Source organism: Pantherophis guttatus, chromosome 5 (genome assembly GCF_059756535.1).
Source record: "Pantherophis guttatus breed Tessera chromosome 5, ASM5975653v1, whole genome shotgun sequence".
Classification (NCBI taxonomy): Eukaryota; Metazoa; Chordata; class Lepidosauria; order Squamata; family Colubridae; genus Pantherophis; species Pantherophis guttatus.
The window spans coordinates 9791655-9808804 of record NC_142067.1 but is presented as its reverse complement, the minus strand read 5'-3'; the positions used below and the strand labels follow the sequence as shown (position 1 = coordinate 9808804).

The following is a 17150-nucleotide window of genomic DNA, read 5'->3' as shown; positions in this document are numbered from 1 at the left end:
ATGGGACATTAGAAATACCAAAGGAGGTTTATTCACTTTGTTTGCTGAATGTTCAAGACTCTTTTTTTAAAGTCCTGCGGTGAAAGATTTTCTTGATGGAACTGATGGAGCTACTGACTGGGTGCTGATAGCTTTTTGTTATGCATTGGGTGATTAGCTGTTGAATAAAGTTTTGCGGTGGCTCAGTGGCTAAGACGCTGAGCTTGCAGATTGAAAGGTCAGCAGTCCAGTGGTTCAAATCCCTAAGTGCCGTGTAATGGGATGAGTTCCCATTACTTGTCCCAGCTTCTGTCAACCTAACAGTTCAAAAGCACGTAAAAAATGCAAGTAGAAAAAATAGGGACCACCTTTGGTGGGAAGATAACAGCGTTCCGTGCGCCTTTGGCATTTAGTCATGCCGGTCACATGACCACGGAGACGTCTTCAGACAGTGCTGGCTCTTCGGCTTTGAAACAGAGACGAGCATCGCCCCCTAGAGTTGAGAATGACTAGCACATATGTGTGAGGGGAACCTTTACCTTTCATCTGGATTGATCCAAACATGCACCAAATTGAGGTCTTCAGTCTATGCCTGCTAAAAATGGAACACTGGGTCTTTATTTCTGGAATTTCACAGGCTGGTTCACTCAAGGAAATAATACCATGAAAAATTTTTAGATTAGTCATAGGGCGAGCACCAGGAATCTTGAGAATTCAGACAGTAAAAATTCAGTAAAGAGAATTCAGTAAATATGTATCTGATGTATTTTCTCTTCTGCTCCGGAAACCATTAGACATTATTACCGGCTGGTCCTCCATTTTACTTTAGAGTCATTCTACTTCAGCTCCTCCATTCTAATCCGGAGCGCAGGTTTTATTTAATCCTGCTTTTATTATTTGTATATGTAACTTATGGTGGCAAACATACCTAATACAGGTAGTGCTCGACTTAGTGACCATTCGAAGTTACAACAGCACCGGAAAAAGTGACTTATGAGTCATGACCATTTTTCACACTACATAACCATTGCAGCATCTCCATGGTTACGTGATCAAAATTCGGATGGTTGGCAACTGGCATGGATTTATGATGGTTGCAGTGGGCTTTATATGGCCACCTTTTGTGACCTTCTGGCAAGCAAAAATCAATGAGGAAGCCAGATTCACTTAACAACCATGTTACTAACTTAACAACTGCAGTTTTTCATTTAACAATTGTGGCAAGGAAGGTCGTGAAATGGAACAAAAGTCACTTAAGAATTGTCTTGCTTACCAATAGAAAATTGGAACTCAAATGTGGAGGATTTATACATAAACTGAGGATTATCTGTACTCCTTCCTCTTCCTATTTTCCCCACAACAATAACCTTGTGAGGTGAGTGGGACTGAGAAAGAGTAACTGCGCAAAGTCATTCGGCTATAATTTCATGTATAAGGCAGGAGTAGAACTCACACTTTCCTGGTTGCTGGTGCCTTAAACCACGACTAGACCAAGTTGGCCCTCAATTTATAGAAGACCAATTGGGTCCTTTAATTGAAAAAAACCTGACCTAAAATCTAACTTCTCCATCTAAAGCCAAAATAGATGTGAAATAAACATGAATAAATGAAAACATGTAAGTATGCATAGAAAGTGTTCCTTGTGGTGGCGCAGCCGTTAGAATGTAGTATTGCAGGCTGACTTTGCTCACTGCCAGCAGTTCGATCCTGACCAGCTCAAGATTGACTTAGCCTTCCATCCTTCTGAGGTCAGTAAAATGAGGACCCAGATTATTAGTGACAACATGCTGACATTGCCATCACTCTGCTAAACAAAAAATTCCCTCAACACTGTCGAACTAGTTACTAAGTCTGCATTGCTATTAATCTTCTCATCGTTCCTATCACCCATCTCCTCCCACTTTTGACTGTATGACTGCAGCCTTGTTGCTGGTATCCTTAAGATTCATATTGACTGTTTCCCTACAACTATCATTAAGTGTTGTACCTTATGATTCTTGACGAATGTATCTTTTCTTTTATGTACTCTAAGAGCGAATGCACCTAGACAAATTCTTTGTATGTCCAATCACACTTGGCCAATAAAGAATTCTATTCTAATTCTATTCTATTGTAAACCGCTCAGACAGTGCTATAAAGCACTGTGAAGCAGTACATAAGTCTAAGTGCTACTGCTATATAATGGAAGCAGAGTGAGGTGTTTAAACATCTCAGATAATCAGCACAAATATTGGGGTCAATATAAAAAAAGAAGAGGCAGTGCAATGTTACCATTGTGCAAGATTACGTTCAGATGAAAACAGGCATTACAATACTCACATATTGTCCACGATTTTTTTTGTCGCCGCAATAAAATTCATTTGTTGCGTTAGATCTTCGCAGTGTTTTATTTTGATTTCTTTCTTTACAAAAGCTCCTTCTGGTACATAAGAATGGGTGGGAATTTCTTCTTTCCCTACAATGAATCTGATCAGAAAACAGAACACATTTATTAGCTACCTGAGCTCCACGATTCCTTTTATAATGTACATTGCAACTGCTTCCGATTATATTATAAGGTGAGATAGATATTTACAGTTTTAAACTTTTATAGGATTTTTTAAAACGTATTAGCTTGTTGCTTGACTTGTTAACTTTACATACGCATGAAACGATGTGCTATTTTTCAAAAACAGGAAGCCCTGCTTATTATAAGAGTTAATATTCTATTGTAAATGTATTAGTGATGATGACAGGACAGTCTGGAAAGTTAAAAAAAAGCATGTAATGTACTTTTTGCTCCATAAGATACACCTGACCATAAGACGCACTCCTGTTTTTGGCCTCCGCGCACTGTTTTCAGCCTCCATGTGTCCCGTTTTCTGCCTCCGCACACCCTGTTTTTGGCCTTCATGCGACCTGTTTTCGGCCTCCTTCGCAGAGCAAGCGGAGGCCGAAAACGGGGCATGTGGAGGCCAAAAACGGGAACTGTGAAGGCCGAAAATGAGGCACACAGAGGCCAAAAACGGGGCATGTGGAGGCCAAAAACGGCTGAAGGGTGGGGGTCTGTGGGTGGGCGGGGCTTTGGCAATATTCGCTCCATAAGACACACAGACATTTTTGGGAGACAAAAAAGTGTGTCTTATGGAGCGAAAAATACGGTACTTCTCTATATATGAAACATACACAAGTACTAATATCTGTTTTTAAATCACATTTCTGTGAAGTCATAACAACTTTATATATTGTGGCCGTCCAATACAGAAATGAGATAACCAAGAGAAAGTGAATTGCCAGAACATAATGCAGGTAGTCCTTGACTTATGGCCGGTTGCTTTAGTGACTATTCAAACTTAGCGACCTCTCAAGGGCTGCTTATGAGCCGGATTCAAAGTTCTGATGCTCCCGCCACTATGGTCACGTGATCACATTTTGGGCGCTTGGCAATCACGTGCATTTATGGCTGTTCGCAGCATCCCCAGTCACATCACCGATCTATGACACCTATTGTCAGAAACTGATGTTTACTTCTGGTTTCTGTCAAAAAAAAAAAAAAACCCGCCCATTGCAGAGAACAGATTTGCTTAATGACATGGCGTTTGTGTAATGAACGCAGAGATTCAAAAAGGTTGTAAACTCAGACAGTCACAGCGTGTCCGCCTTAACGACTGGCACAGTTTACGATTGTCATTTCAGGCTCAATAATGTCGTAAGTCAAGGACTACCTGTAATGAAATTCTAGTCTTGTAGCCCTCCCCCACGAAATATTTGTCTGTCAAATTTAGATGCTGCACATCTCTCTCTCTCTCTCCAAAAAAAACAAAAACAAAAAACAAAAAAACCCCCAAACCATCAGTAAAAATGAATCCCCAAAAGATATATCCCTAGTCCTTTGAAAATTTAGGAGAAGCCTCATCACCTTTGAGAAGAAACTTAAATACATGTGTCTTGCATACTATTTAATTTTTTCCCTGTTTCCCCATCCATAATCTTGTTTGAAGGCTCCACTTGTTCTCTAAGTGCAGTGACATAGATGCTATCTAAAAAGAACACAGCTGGAAAACTAAAGCTGAATTCATTTAATTCAAACCCAATTAGCATTATAGCAGTGGTTTGATGACATTCACACTGCAATTCAAAGACAAGTTTTACCAGGACTTTGGCTCTCCATTTCTGAATGGCCACCTTCTGCTGTACGGGGTTGTGTTGTTGCTTGTGCATCACAGATTACATTTGCACAAACTTTCACTCGATCTGAGTTGGCCAGGCACGCTGCAAAGAAGAGACTTGTTTGGGTTCACTTACTTTAGTGCGGAGAATGTAAATCCTTTCAAACCGTCTTTGTTTCTGAAATAAAAATCACATATTTGGGGTATGAGTAACCAAGAACAACCTCACGATAGAGGCAGTTTCGAACATTGCAGTCTTTACAGCTTATTTCTCGCAGACTTCCAGTCAGTCAGTTTAGGATAATATGTCTGCTGTTACTGGGGTTTTATGATAGGTTATAGCTTTTCAAGAACACATGTAATGTAAACAGGAGGACGAAAAAAACAAAACATCCCAAATGACATTAGCAGCTTCAGCAAGTTTTAGCCAAAGCCCAGCTTTGGAAAAAGTTGTTTTGGTTTCTCATTTCAACATTTGCCAAAGAGTTCCAACGTTCTGCCAGCAGGTGTCTCTAATCGGCAGCAATTCATCTTAAGACTGCATCAAACTAATAAATCCAATGTTTTAGACAGACTGCAGAAGGACATTTACAGAAGGCAGATTTTTTTTTTTTTGAGATGTTTAACACATTAGTATATTAGCCACCAATTATGAGAGCTGGAAATATGCTTCAAATACAGATTTCCTCTTTAAAGGCCACTTTTCCTGAGAGACAAAGGGTAATTCAATTTTCTATCGAATAAATTTTGGAGGTAGGCTGAGCCAACAGTTTAAAAGGGAACTTTCAAGAGCATTAAAAATATTGTTTATATACAGTACGTGAGTGTTCTCCTAAAAGAAAGGCCCGTAACTCACCCTCAGTAATCATCCTGACAATTACCAAGATAAGAATACAAATGTAAATACAAATCGGAATAACAGAACAGAGTTGGAAGGGACCTTGGAGGTCTTCTAGTCCAACCCCCTGCTTAGGCAGGAAACCCTACTCCCCTTCAGAAAAATGGTTATCCAACCTCTTCTTAAAAATCTCCAGTGATGGAGCACCCACAGCTTCTGAAGGCAAGCCCTTCCACTCATTAATTGTTCTCACCGTCAGGAAATTTCTCCTTATTTCTAGATCCTTGTCCTGCCTTCTGGTGCTTTGGAGAATAGCAAATAGCTGCCTCTTCTTTGTGGCAGCCCCTTAGATATTGGAACAATGCTATCATGTCACCCCTAGTTCTCCTTTTCATTGAAAAACCAATTCCTGCAACTCTTCTTATGTTTTAGCCTCCAGTCCCCTAATTATCTTTGTTGCTCTTCTCTGAACTCTTTCCAGAGTCTCAACATTATTTTTTTATTGTGGCGATCAAAACTGGATGCAATATTCCAAATGGGATCTTACTTTATATGCCGGAGAGGGGCGGCATATAAATTTAATAAATAATAAATAATAATAATAATAATAAAGAAGTACTAATACCTCACGTGATCTCGATTCTATCCCTCTGTTAACTGCAACCTAGGATTGATCGCATTGGCATTTTTGGTGGCTGCAACCCACTGCTGGCTCATATTTAAGTGATTGTCCAATAGAACTCTCTCGCAGTTACTGCTATTGAGTCAGGTACCACCTCAATTCTACACCTGTGCATTTGGCTTTTCTGGCCTAAATGTCTTTGAATGCCTAAACCCATGATGGCAAACCTATGGCATGCGTGCCATCACCCCAGTTGAGCTCCGCCACACATGCGCCTCCCGCCAGACAGCTGGTTTTCGGCTCTGTGCTGCGCATGTGGGGGGACATGTGCGGGGGGGAGCTCGAGCATGCGTGTGGGTGAGGCAAGTCCATGTGCGAGGGGGCAGGGAGCATGCATGGGGGCACATGCGCATGTGTGGGGGCAGGCCACATGCACAAGGGTTGTGCGCACATTGCATTTTGGGAGTGCTTTGGGCACACGATCCAGAAAAGGTTAGCCAACATTGGCCTAAACCAGTGATGGTTAACCTTTTTGCTATTGCGTGCCAGGAGGGGAAGGGTGTCGCGCGCATGCCCACACCCATAATTCTATGCACCTTGCCCCCGCACATGCGCGTGTGACACCACCACCACCCTGCTTCTGGCATGTGATGGCACAGTAGGCCCGTTTTTTGCTCTCCCCAGACTCCAGGGCCTTTCTAGGAGTCTGGGGAGGGCGAAAACAGCCTTCCCCACCCCCCTGGAGGCCCTCCGGAGGCCGAAAACCGCCTGTTTGCCAACTTCCAGTCCCACCGGAGCTGAGCTCGTGTGCCCACCAATATGGCTACGCGTGCCATAGGTTTGCCATCACGGGCCTAAACCATTGAATTTCATTTTGGAAACCGAGGGAGCGCCAGTGACTTAAAGTTTACTTGAATATGTTCATGCAGTGTGCAGTTTTTGGCCCTTCTTGTGGGATTTGTCTGCTAGCAGCATGAATAATCAGATAGGGACCACCATCTGCCCCCTTGTGTAATATTAACAGCAGTTTTCATAATTAATTAAATAAGTCTTTTATGTGACAAACATTAAAATCTGGAAAGGAATTTCTAAACAAAAAGCCATCTTGGGCCTCTGTGTACAAAAAGGATGCTAATTTATTATTATATACACATATATAATGTATAATATAAACACAAGGTCTCGAAAAACAAACACAACAGTATGAAGGGAACAAAGAAACTTCTGTCTAAAATGAAAGGGATCTAACTTTCCTTATGAATGAGGGGGGAAAATGATTATGTATTCCAGATTGTTCTCATTTTTAATACAGATTGGCACTGGTTCCAGTCATGTACCCTCTAAAATAAACTGCTAGCAATCTTAATGGCTGTCTGCTTCTGGAATATCCTTCTAAACTTGAATCCAGCTGTGATACGCAGCGAGACACATTTCTGCACAAACCAGTTTATATGGTTTGAGATGGGAACTTGATGTTGCTGAATTTCAATTCCAATTTCATTTCATTGGCCATGATGGCTGGGGACGTTAGGAGCTGTGGTTCAACTGCTGAGCCACAGATAGCTTGTGGAGTACAGTACTGTAAGGGGAATACCCTTTAAACTTTAAACCCAGATGTTGCTTAATTAAGACTTAGGTTTCTTCCGCAGGCATGTTACAATGTGAGAAACGTGGGAAGAATAAACCTGTCAAAAGGTTTTTGCTCTGATAATGTCAGTGAGCGTCAAAAAAAGATCAACCCTGGAGGTATTTTTATTCTGTATCTCTCAAACCAAGACACTTTGAATTTGTAGTCCTATTAAGAGATTAGGAATACCTAAGAATAGACTAAATTCTTTCCAAGGACAGTGGAATTGAAAGCAAAGTTCGTTACATATACTGTAGAAGCAGGGGTGGGCTTCAAAAATTTTAGCAAGGAGTTCTCTGCCCGGTTGCTGGGTGGGCGTGGCTATGGTGGGCGTGGCCTAGTTAGCCTCCTCACCACAGCGAGCAGGGGGCGTTTTTGCCCTCCCTGGGCTCCGGAGGCTTTTCTTGAGCTTCCGGGAGGGCAAAAACAGCCTCCCCAGGCTCCAGAGGCCGGAAAAGGGCCTTCCTGAACTTCCGGTAGGCCCATTTTTCGCCCTCCTCCGCCTTCGCATGCACCCTGCACTTACCTGTATCCAAAATGGGCCATGTGGGGACTCCTGGGAGGGGTGGTGTGGGCAGGGCCAGGCAGGAGTGGGATTTGGGGGTTCTTTGAACTGCACTAGAAGTTCTTCCCGAATCCCTGCAAACTTCCAGCAGCCCACCCCTATGTAGAAGCCCCGAGCAAGTAATAATTTATCAGGCTATAATTTGCTGTTAAACCCATCACCATTTTCCATTTCCCAAAGAGCCTGTCAAGTTGTTTTGAGGCTGCTGACACCCCCTCCCAGATCTTCTTCTCCAACCTAGCATTTTCCAGGTTGGGAATTGCTCTTCCACCCCATCTGGGAAACTCATTGCTGCTTAGTTTATTTTAAGTGTAGAACCAAGACGAAAAGTTTCACGCCACAGTCAATCACTAGGTTAACAAACATTGCTTTGTCTGTAACTGCCTATAGATAAAAGCCTTTATATTTCAAGGAATTCCCAACAGCTGGAAAAATTAAGACTGAAGCTGAAATCATGGCTTAGCCTTGGAAATGCTTTGAATCAGCAAACTAACAATTCTGGCTTGCTAAATCAACAAAGAAATCTCTACCTTAAGGGGATCCACTCATTTTTTAAAATCCTGCCCAAACCCATTTTCTTCTTACTGAAAGTCATGCAGTCATATCTTCGAGCAATTAAGAGAAGTTTGAATTAATTTGCCAGCAGTTTCTTCGCAAACATGAAGGTGGAAAATTGTGGAAAAGGCAGAATGGTTCATGTGCAGCACACTCTTTTAAAAAAATGAATCTGAAATTGGCTTATGAACCACATACAGGTATAGTAAAGGTAAAGCTAAAGGTTCCCCTTGCACATATGTGCTAGTCGTTCCTGACTCTAGGGGGCGGTGCTCAATTCCGTTTCAAAGCCGAAGAGCCAGCGCTGTCCGAAGATGTGTCCGTGGTCATATGGCTGGCATGACTAAACACCAAAAGCGCACGGAACGCTGTTACCTTCCCATCAAAGGTGATCCCTATTTTTCTACTTGCATTTTTTACGTGCTTTCAAACTGCTAGGTTGGCAGAAGCTGGGACAAGTCACGGGAGCTCACCCCGTTACACGGCACTAGGGATTCGAACCGCTGAACTGCCTATCTTTCGATCGACAAGCTCAGCATCTTAGCCACTGAGCCACTGCATCCCCTCTAGAAACCCTGTAGAAACCTGCCAAATAGGCAACATACATTAGAATCATATGGAGATAAAGAAGTAACATATGACTGTTTTTCACACTTACGACCGTTGGGAGCACCCCCATGGCCATATAATCAAAAATCAGACAGTTGACAACTGGCTCATATTTATGACGGTTGAATTGTCCCAGGGTCACATGATCACATTTTGAAACCTTCTGATAAGCAAAGTCAACGGGGAAGCCAGATTCACGTAGCAACCGCGTTACTAACTTCACAATTGTGGGTGAGTCCCTTAACAACTGAGGCAAGGAATGCACAATATGGAGCAAAACCCACTTAACAGGTGCCTCACTTAGCAACTGAAACTTTGGGTTCAATTGTTCTGAACTTAAGTCAGGACTACCTGTAAATAAAATTTACGATTTTCATCCTAGAATGATTTAAGAGATATTTCTAAAGCAGCTCCAGTCCCTTGCTTTTCTTTTCATTGATCCTGGCTGTATCGCCTATGACCGTGATGGCGAACCTATGGCACACGTGCCCAAAGTAGCACGCGAAGCCATGTCGCCCGACACGCACAGGGTTGCCTGTTTGTGTTCTGGGTTTCTGGCGCGCATGCGTGTGCGATGATCAGTTGTCCTTCACGCGCGCGGCAGTGCTGAAAACCGGTGTGCGCATGCATGCCAGCCAGCTGATTGTTGGGTGCACATGTGCACCAGAACCCGAAGGTTCGGCTTTTCCAGAGCGTGATCCCTTTGCACGCGCGGCAGTGCCGAAAACCAGCCTGCGCATGCACACTGGCCAGCTGATCATCGGGCGCACATGCGCACTACAACCCGGAAGTTCAGCTTTTCTGGAGCGCAGCCCCGACGAGTGCACACACACACACGCGCGACATTTCTGCACAACCTTTCCAGCCGAAAAGGTTCGCCATCACTGGCTTATGAAATGAAGCTTAAAAAAAAAAAAGCAGGATTTTACAACTATAAAATTGTATGTCTCTAAATTATCTGAAGATTACCGAGCTCCATGCTTCTTTATTTCATTTAGGAACAGTTGTTTCCTCTCCCAAGAGTATCATTATGCCAGATGTGAACGGAGGACAAGGAGCACATTTATAACAAACACCAATGGACCAAGCAAGTAAAAAGTTACAGGAAAAAAGCTATATCCCCGTGGTGACCAGCTAACAGGACCAATGGGGACCCTGTCTAAATTTAGCCATAACTGGAGGAGTGGGGAGCGGAGTTGGGGGGTCCGAAAAAACTTGTACAAGACTTGCTAACTCTCCTTACTCAAAGGATACACAGACAAATACACGAGTACAATCTGCAGCTGCTGGAGAGGCACATGTCTGATTACAGGAGCTATATTTGCCTCCAGTGACTTCGACGTGCCAAGGAGATCGACCCATTTTGTGTCTAGCCATAGACCAAAACTAATTGCTCTTGTGCTGTGAATGTGGGTGTACTAATCTTCTCTCCACACCCCCATTGTGAGCCAAGGCGAGAGGTCTCCACACCACTTTGTTAGGGCTAAATGTCACCAATTAGCTTTTCCATCCCCCCCCCCAAAGTGCCTTGTTGTAAACCTTTCAAAAAATTCTCATTTAGTGGGTTGACTGTCTTAAGAGCTCCTTGGGTGAGGCTTAATCACCAGAGTAGGGAACAAGCATCACACGCAGCGGCGAAAAATTACAAGCGTTGCGAGAGATGTAACTTTAGAGAAACGGTTATCAAAGTGAAATGTAACTTTTTTTATAAAAGAAAGATGTCATTATGGTTATTTTTTTCAGGAAAGTGCAGCTCTACGCCTGTCCTTTTTTCACATTCATTGCAAGCATTTTCATTCTGTTCCGATTAGGAGAGAGGGAATGGGGAAATCCACAATAAATTTCATGTCAAAAGAACAACTGTGTAAGAGAGAACATTCTGTGATGTTTTGGTACTGTTCCCATGTCTTCAAAAAACATTTCAGGGATTAAGTTTAAGCTGCCAGAACTCTTTTTTACCATAATTAATAACAGTGACTTGCTCTGCAGCAAAGAGTGTGGCCGAAGAAGTAGGCAACAGCATTTAAATTTTCTAAATGAAGAGGTACAAACTAAGCAAGTCTAAAGTTATTTTATTAGAATGCTTTCGAGATCAGACAAGCACTTCCTTACGCTCAGCAGAAGAGGTGCAAATTAAAAACAATGTCAGAGTTCATCAACCATCTCAATAAATAACACGAAAGTCAACTGTTGACGTTTTGGATTCACATTGTGGACATTCAGAAGTGGGGTCTGTATGGATGCATAAAGAGTCAGCAAGAAGCAGGCTCATCACACAGCCATTTCAGGATATAAAAGTATTGCTAGTATCTTTACAGATAGGAGGCACACATTATTATATTGTTTCACAAACTTTCCCAAATTTTAAGAAACATCAAATAAGAGCCCGTCTTTCGCTTTCTGATGGTTACTGCAACCTTCTTAGCTCTTTGCGTTTGCAATGAAATGATTGTGACATAAAATATATCCAATTCCTTCCTGTCCTGCTTTAACGTTCCTATATAAACATTTCTGACAAAACAAACCATCGATTTGCAGAAACCAGGAAACAATCAGTCAAGAGTGATTTGCTTGCGTTTCCCAGGTCCTCCTTTAAATGAAAAAAATTGTGGAAGAGAACAAATTAAGAGCCCTTCAAAATATGATCAGTCTTGCCAACTTTTTTAAGATTTGAAAAGAAACCATAGACCAAGCAGACCAAGACACAAATCGCCAAGACGGAAACCAAATCGTGACGATAAGGGGGATAGGTAGTGTTGGAAGAAATGTCCTTCTGGGTTCAGTTCCAAGTAGGGAGAAAGACAGTGGAAACATGGGGGCTGCCTGGAAAGATGGTTTTAATGGATCACATGCCTTGAAGATCTTGGGCGAAGAAAAAAAAGGGGAGAGATGCTGAGATGCCTGAGTTTTATACCCTCTCTGGGCTTTTGAATTTGAGATTGTATTCTGATTGGTTGTCAGACTCCCATGGGGCCATGCAGGCGTAACTTTGTAGGTTGTGTTTTTGACTCCCAAGCTTGGTTGAGCCTTGCTGGGTGATGATGTAATGAAAGGGCTTTGGGCAATTCCTACTATGGCTCTGCCTGAAGGAGGGTAGATCTTTGTTATGTAGAATAGACTGGCCCAGGCCTTAATGGCCCATTGACAAAGATGGGGGGGGTGAGTTTCTGCCTCCCTTTTAGGGGAAATATTTTGCCCTTTTAATATTTCCTGAAATATCTCATTTTCCCAGGAGAGGGGTGGGTGCTAAGTTCTTATAGTAGAAAGAAAGAGGAACTGTTTCACATTTTACTGTGGTTTATTCTTCATTTGGAAATATCGTTCTTCCACTGGGGCACAAAGACATTTTCTGAAATTATCTATCAAATATGAAATACATCCCTGGGTGAAAAACGTCCTTCAGACATGGTTTTTCACTCAAGATCAAAACATTTTAAATCTGCATTAGTTAGCTAATAGACAAATGCGTTGAATAAAGATACCGAGGAAGCCCTTACGGAGGTCAGGAACCAGGGATGAGAACAAGATCAACCATCCAACATGGTATTTGCCTCTTTGCCCCTGAAGTTAACAAAAAGCAAACTGTAATCTTGGTTACGTGCAAAGCTTGGCTGCTTCTGAAGGAACTGTGTTTATCCTGTGTGAGACTTGCCTAAACTGAACCCTCTAAATATGTAAGACATAATTCCCAGCTATAATGGCCCGTGGCTGCATGAAATTCTGACACACTAGCTTCCTTCCAGCTGATTTTAAAACTTTGCCATACTTGTTTTTTCTTTTAGAAGTTTTTTTTAATATATATATATATTTATATCTATCTATCTATCTATCTATCTATCTATCTATCTATCTATCTATCTATCTATCTAATCTATCTATCTATCTATCTATCTCTATCTCTATCTCTATCTCTATCTCTATACACTGTTAATGGCTTTCAGAGTCTTCAGATCGAAACTATTTTAATAGTTAATATAAAACCTGAGAAAATGAAAATATTAAATCAGCCAAAGAATATCGTATGCCGTGGGATACGGCTCCAAACAGATGTCGAAACTGACAGAGAAAATAATCCTCTCGCTATGCTTGTGATGAAATATGAGAAATATATCCGTTTTTGGAGAAAACCACCAGGCATGTTGAAAAGCGTACTTGGGGGGTGGGGGTTCCCCGCCAGTGTTGGTAGGAGTGGTCTTTGTAGTTCCTTGATTGGGTTGCTGGTTATTGTTTAGCTTGTTTGTCTGACTTGATAGTTCCTTGATCAATCACTACCACTGATGACAGGGCAAGCCACTTGTCAGAGTATGAATGTTCATAGACTGGAATAGACATGGCAACAGGTCAGCCAATGGGGACTGTTTGGATAGACATGGCAACAGGTCAGCCAATGGGGACTGTTTGAATAGACATGGCAACAGGTCAGCCAATGGGGACTGTTTGAATAGACATAGTAACAGGTTAGCCAATGGGGAGTGATGGATAGGCATGGTAACAGGTCAGCCAATGGGGACTGTTTGGATAGACATGGCAACAGGTCAGCCAATGGGGACTGTTTGAATAGACATGGCAACAGGTCAGCCAATGGGGACTGTTTGGATAGACATGGCAACAGGTCAGCCAATGGGGACTGTTTGAATAGACATGGTAACAGGTTAGCCAATGGGAAGTGATGGATAGGCATGGTAACAGGTCAGCCAATGTGGATGTTTGGATAGACATAGCAACAGGTCAGCCAATGGGGACTGTTTGGATAGACATGGCAACAGGTCAGCCAATGGGGACTGTTTGGAAACTGAAACATAGTATTTGTTTGTATGGGGCCGTAAGAGACAGTTTGGAGTCTGGGCGTGGCTTAGACTTGCTGAACTATATATAAGAGTTGGTTTGGCCTCTGTAACTTTGGTGCCTCTGTACAATATATTAGCCTCTGTATCTCTCTACTCTATAATGACTTGCTTTTATGAATATTGCTGCTGTGTTCCTGATATTGTATGGTGACTTCTGCTGTATGGTATTATATATAAAGAAGTTTCTTATATATAATTGGATCCTGCTGAAGTTCATTTACTTGTGTTCTGGTTGGATGTGCTGCAAACTTTGACATAACTGCTACATAAAATGAGAGCAAATCCCACTCCCTACTAGTACTGATGATGTTACCTAGTTTGGTAATGAAATGTCTGCAAGAGGACACCCAAATTCAGAGAGTGCCAAGAACTCCCCAATTCAACCCCGAGCTACAAATATTCTCTTCTATCAGTACTATTTATTACACTTGTATCCCAGCCTCCTTTCTTTAAAGAATTCAGGGTGACTAATATATGTTTTTTACCGCCTTTATCCTCGCAACAGCCCTGTCAGGTTGATTAGGATGAACAAAGTTTATTTATTTATTTATTTATTTTTGGCTGTGAACAGATCTGAACCAACCTCAAGCCTCAAATATCACTACAATGTGCTGTTACTCAATCACTTTCTTCAAAGTTATAGGATTCTCAAGTAGGGGTGTATTTCTCTGAGGTAACATATCCCCTTTATTTTATTTTTGCAGATTTTATATCTTGAGATGCTGAGAATAACGAAGGGATTCATAACGTGGATTAGGATGTTACAAATCATCGGTGACATGTGAATAGGGGTCTGTTTCTAAATCGACATTTAAATTTCTGAATAAGTGAGCAGCTATATTTAGGAACATTCTTTGGAAACAGCACTCCTGACAATATACTTAACTACGTTATTACTTTGATACCAAAATATATCTGCCTACCATCATATATCTTCAATTAAGTCTTGAAGTAACGAATTTTACCATTTCATTAAGCAAAAGGTTTTAAAATGAGAAACGTAAAAGTGGCGGTACAAAAATTACTTTGATACTATTTTTTGTTTCTTTTTTTTTAAATATTGAGGACAATTTAAAGGACAGTTCAATAGAAAGCTCTCATGAAAAAAAAAGCCCCAGGCAGCTTGGGAATTTTTATTGCCCGTGGAAAACAAAATGACAGCTTGTTCTCATCTCATATTTAGAAATGAACTCGGACTGGGAGAAGAAATGTAATTCAGCTTTGATAATGACACAGTGCCTTCAGGACAGCTATGCAGTATATGGTCCTCCAATGAAGCAGAATAGACAGAAAAAAGGAGAAATTTCCCAAAAAGATTCTACTTTTCAGGGTATCCCCAAAACTACCACCATCCCACTCAACCTAATGGTAAAGATGATCTTACAAAAATCTGATCGAAAAGAATCCAAATTATAATGAAATCCAAATCTGTCCACTACAGGTAATCCTCAATTTACGACCACAATTGAGCCCAAAATTTCTGTGGCTAAATGAAACATTTGTTAAGTGAGTTTTGCCTCGTTTACGGGAGTCATTGCAGGCGTTAAAGTTAGTAACCCGGTTGTTAAGGGAATCTGGTTTCCCCACTGATTTTGCTGGTCAGGAGGTCACAAAAGTTGAACCCATGACCCCGGGACACTGCATAAACCGTCATAAACATGAGTCAGTTGCCAAGCATCTGAATTTTGATCATGTGACCACGGTGATGTTTCGATGGTTGGTAAATGTGGAAAAACGGTCCTAGGTCACTTTTTTCAGTGTCGTTGTGACTTTGAAAGGTCACTAAATGAACTCTTGTAAGTTGAGAACTACTAGTATTCTCTTTTTTTAAAAAAAAGTTCATCAGTCAGAAAAAAAGAATATTTTTATTGGCATTTGGTTATTTTTCTCCATCTTGCTCTACTATCTATGGAGATTCTTAGTCTTCTAGGTCAGGGTTGTCTCAAAAGTGCTTTTTCAACTGGACTAGGTTATTTTTCCCCCTTTGAAAAAGATGACGATGTTTGGCTTCTCATCCAAGAAGCTTCATCAGTTCAGAACTGATGAAGCTTCTTGGATGAGAAGCGAAATGTCTTCTTCCTCAAAGGTGTGGGGGGAGACTCTAGTCCAGTTGAGTGTTTTTTCGGTGAGACCGGTCTATCAAGGCAACCTGGTCTACCCAATTTTGGGATGGAGCATACTCAGAGGTGGTACTCAGCAGGTTCTGACCAGTTCTGGAGAACCGGTAAATACCACCTCTGACTGGCCCCGACCCCATCTATTCTCTGCCTCCTGAGTCCCAGCTGATAGAGAGAAAATGGGGATTTTTCAGTAGCCTTCACCTGGAGTGGGGAGGGAATGGAGATTTTACAGTATCCTTCCCCTGGAGTGGGGAGGAAATGGAGATTTTACAGAATCCTTTCCCTGGAGTGGGGTGGGAATGGAGATTTTATAGTATCCTTCCCCTGGAGTGGGGTGGGAATGGAGATTTTGCAGTATCCTTCTCCTGCCACACCCACCAAGCCATGCCATGCCACGCCCACCAAACCACGCCCACAGAACCGGTAGTAAAAAAATTTGAATCCCACCACTGAGCATACTGCTTCCGTTTTCGCCTTTCAGCCCCAATCCAGGAGCCTTCCCAGGCAGTCGGTTCCGCGACAAAACTATTTTTGTGTTGAGTTTATGTTTTATCATCTAGTCCAGTTGCCTTCTGAAAAAGCACCTTTGAGACCTCTTGCTCTGCTCTTCTGTCCCATAAGCAGGCTTCCCAAATCAAAGAGAGTCGGGCAGCTGGAGTCCAGCTTAAAGAGAGACAATAAATCAAACATAAAGTGATGCTGCTTTGCCACAATCCAATCCTCCAGTGCCACATAGGCATTAAAAAAAAAAAAAAGTCGATGTCCAAAAAAGGGATTTGGAAGAATTAGGCTCAAGCCCAGATTCTCACAAGTGACAAAAACAAAGAAACCCCCACTGATAACATTAACATCCCAGGTAACCAATGTTTACTGGCTTTGCAGCCTCAACGGGAAAGTACACATTGAATGGGACCAGCTGATAAGACCACCGCCCTATTACACACACCACAATCTCCTCAACCCTAAAGGTCACAACCTTTGCCCTCACATCAATCACAAAAGAGAGACAGGGCTCCTTCACTGAAAACCTTTGTAATTATTTGCTAGACACTTTAGTCATTGAGAAAGTACACAGACACAATTCACTGCTGATGTTCTCCCGTGAAACACACTGGGATGCCAAATTACTCGTGAGAAAAAGAAAACCTACTGTTTATGTTGTAAACATGAAGAGTTAACCCTCGGAGATAAACACCATCACACGGCTAACGTATATCGATTTACTTTGCCGATAGTGCAG

General features: G+C 41.9%; 1 protein-coding gene across 4 annotated transcripts in view; it reads right to left on the bottom strand.

Moving 5' to 3' along the window:
* TMEM135 (transmembrane protein 135) overlaps positions 1-17150 on the bottom strand; it is a 179905-nt gene that overhangs the window by 28030 nt on the left and 134725 nt on the right. For all 4 annotated transcript variants that reach the window (XM_034407660.3, XM_034407598.3, XM_034407734.3 and 1 more), the window contains 2 exons: positions 4264-4305; positions 2299-2445 (listed from right to left, as the gene is read on the bottom strand). In XM_034407660.3, coding sequence (XP_034263551.2) covers positions 2299-2445; positions 4264-4305 — 189 coding nt within the window. The remainder of the gene's footprint in view (positions 1-2298; positions 2446-4263; positions 4306-17150) is intronic.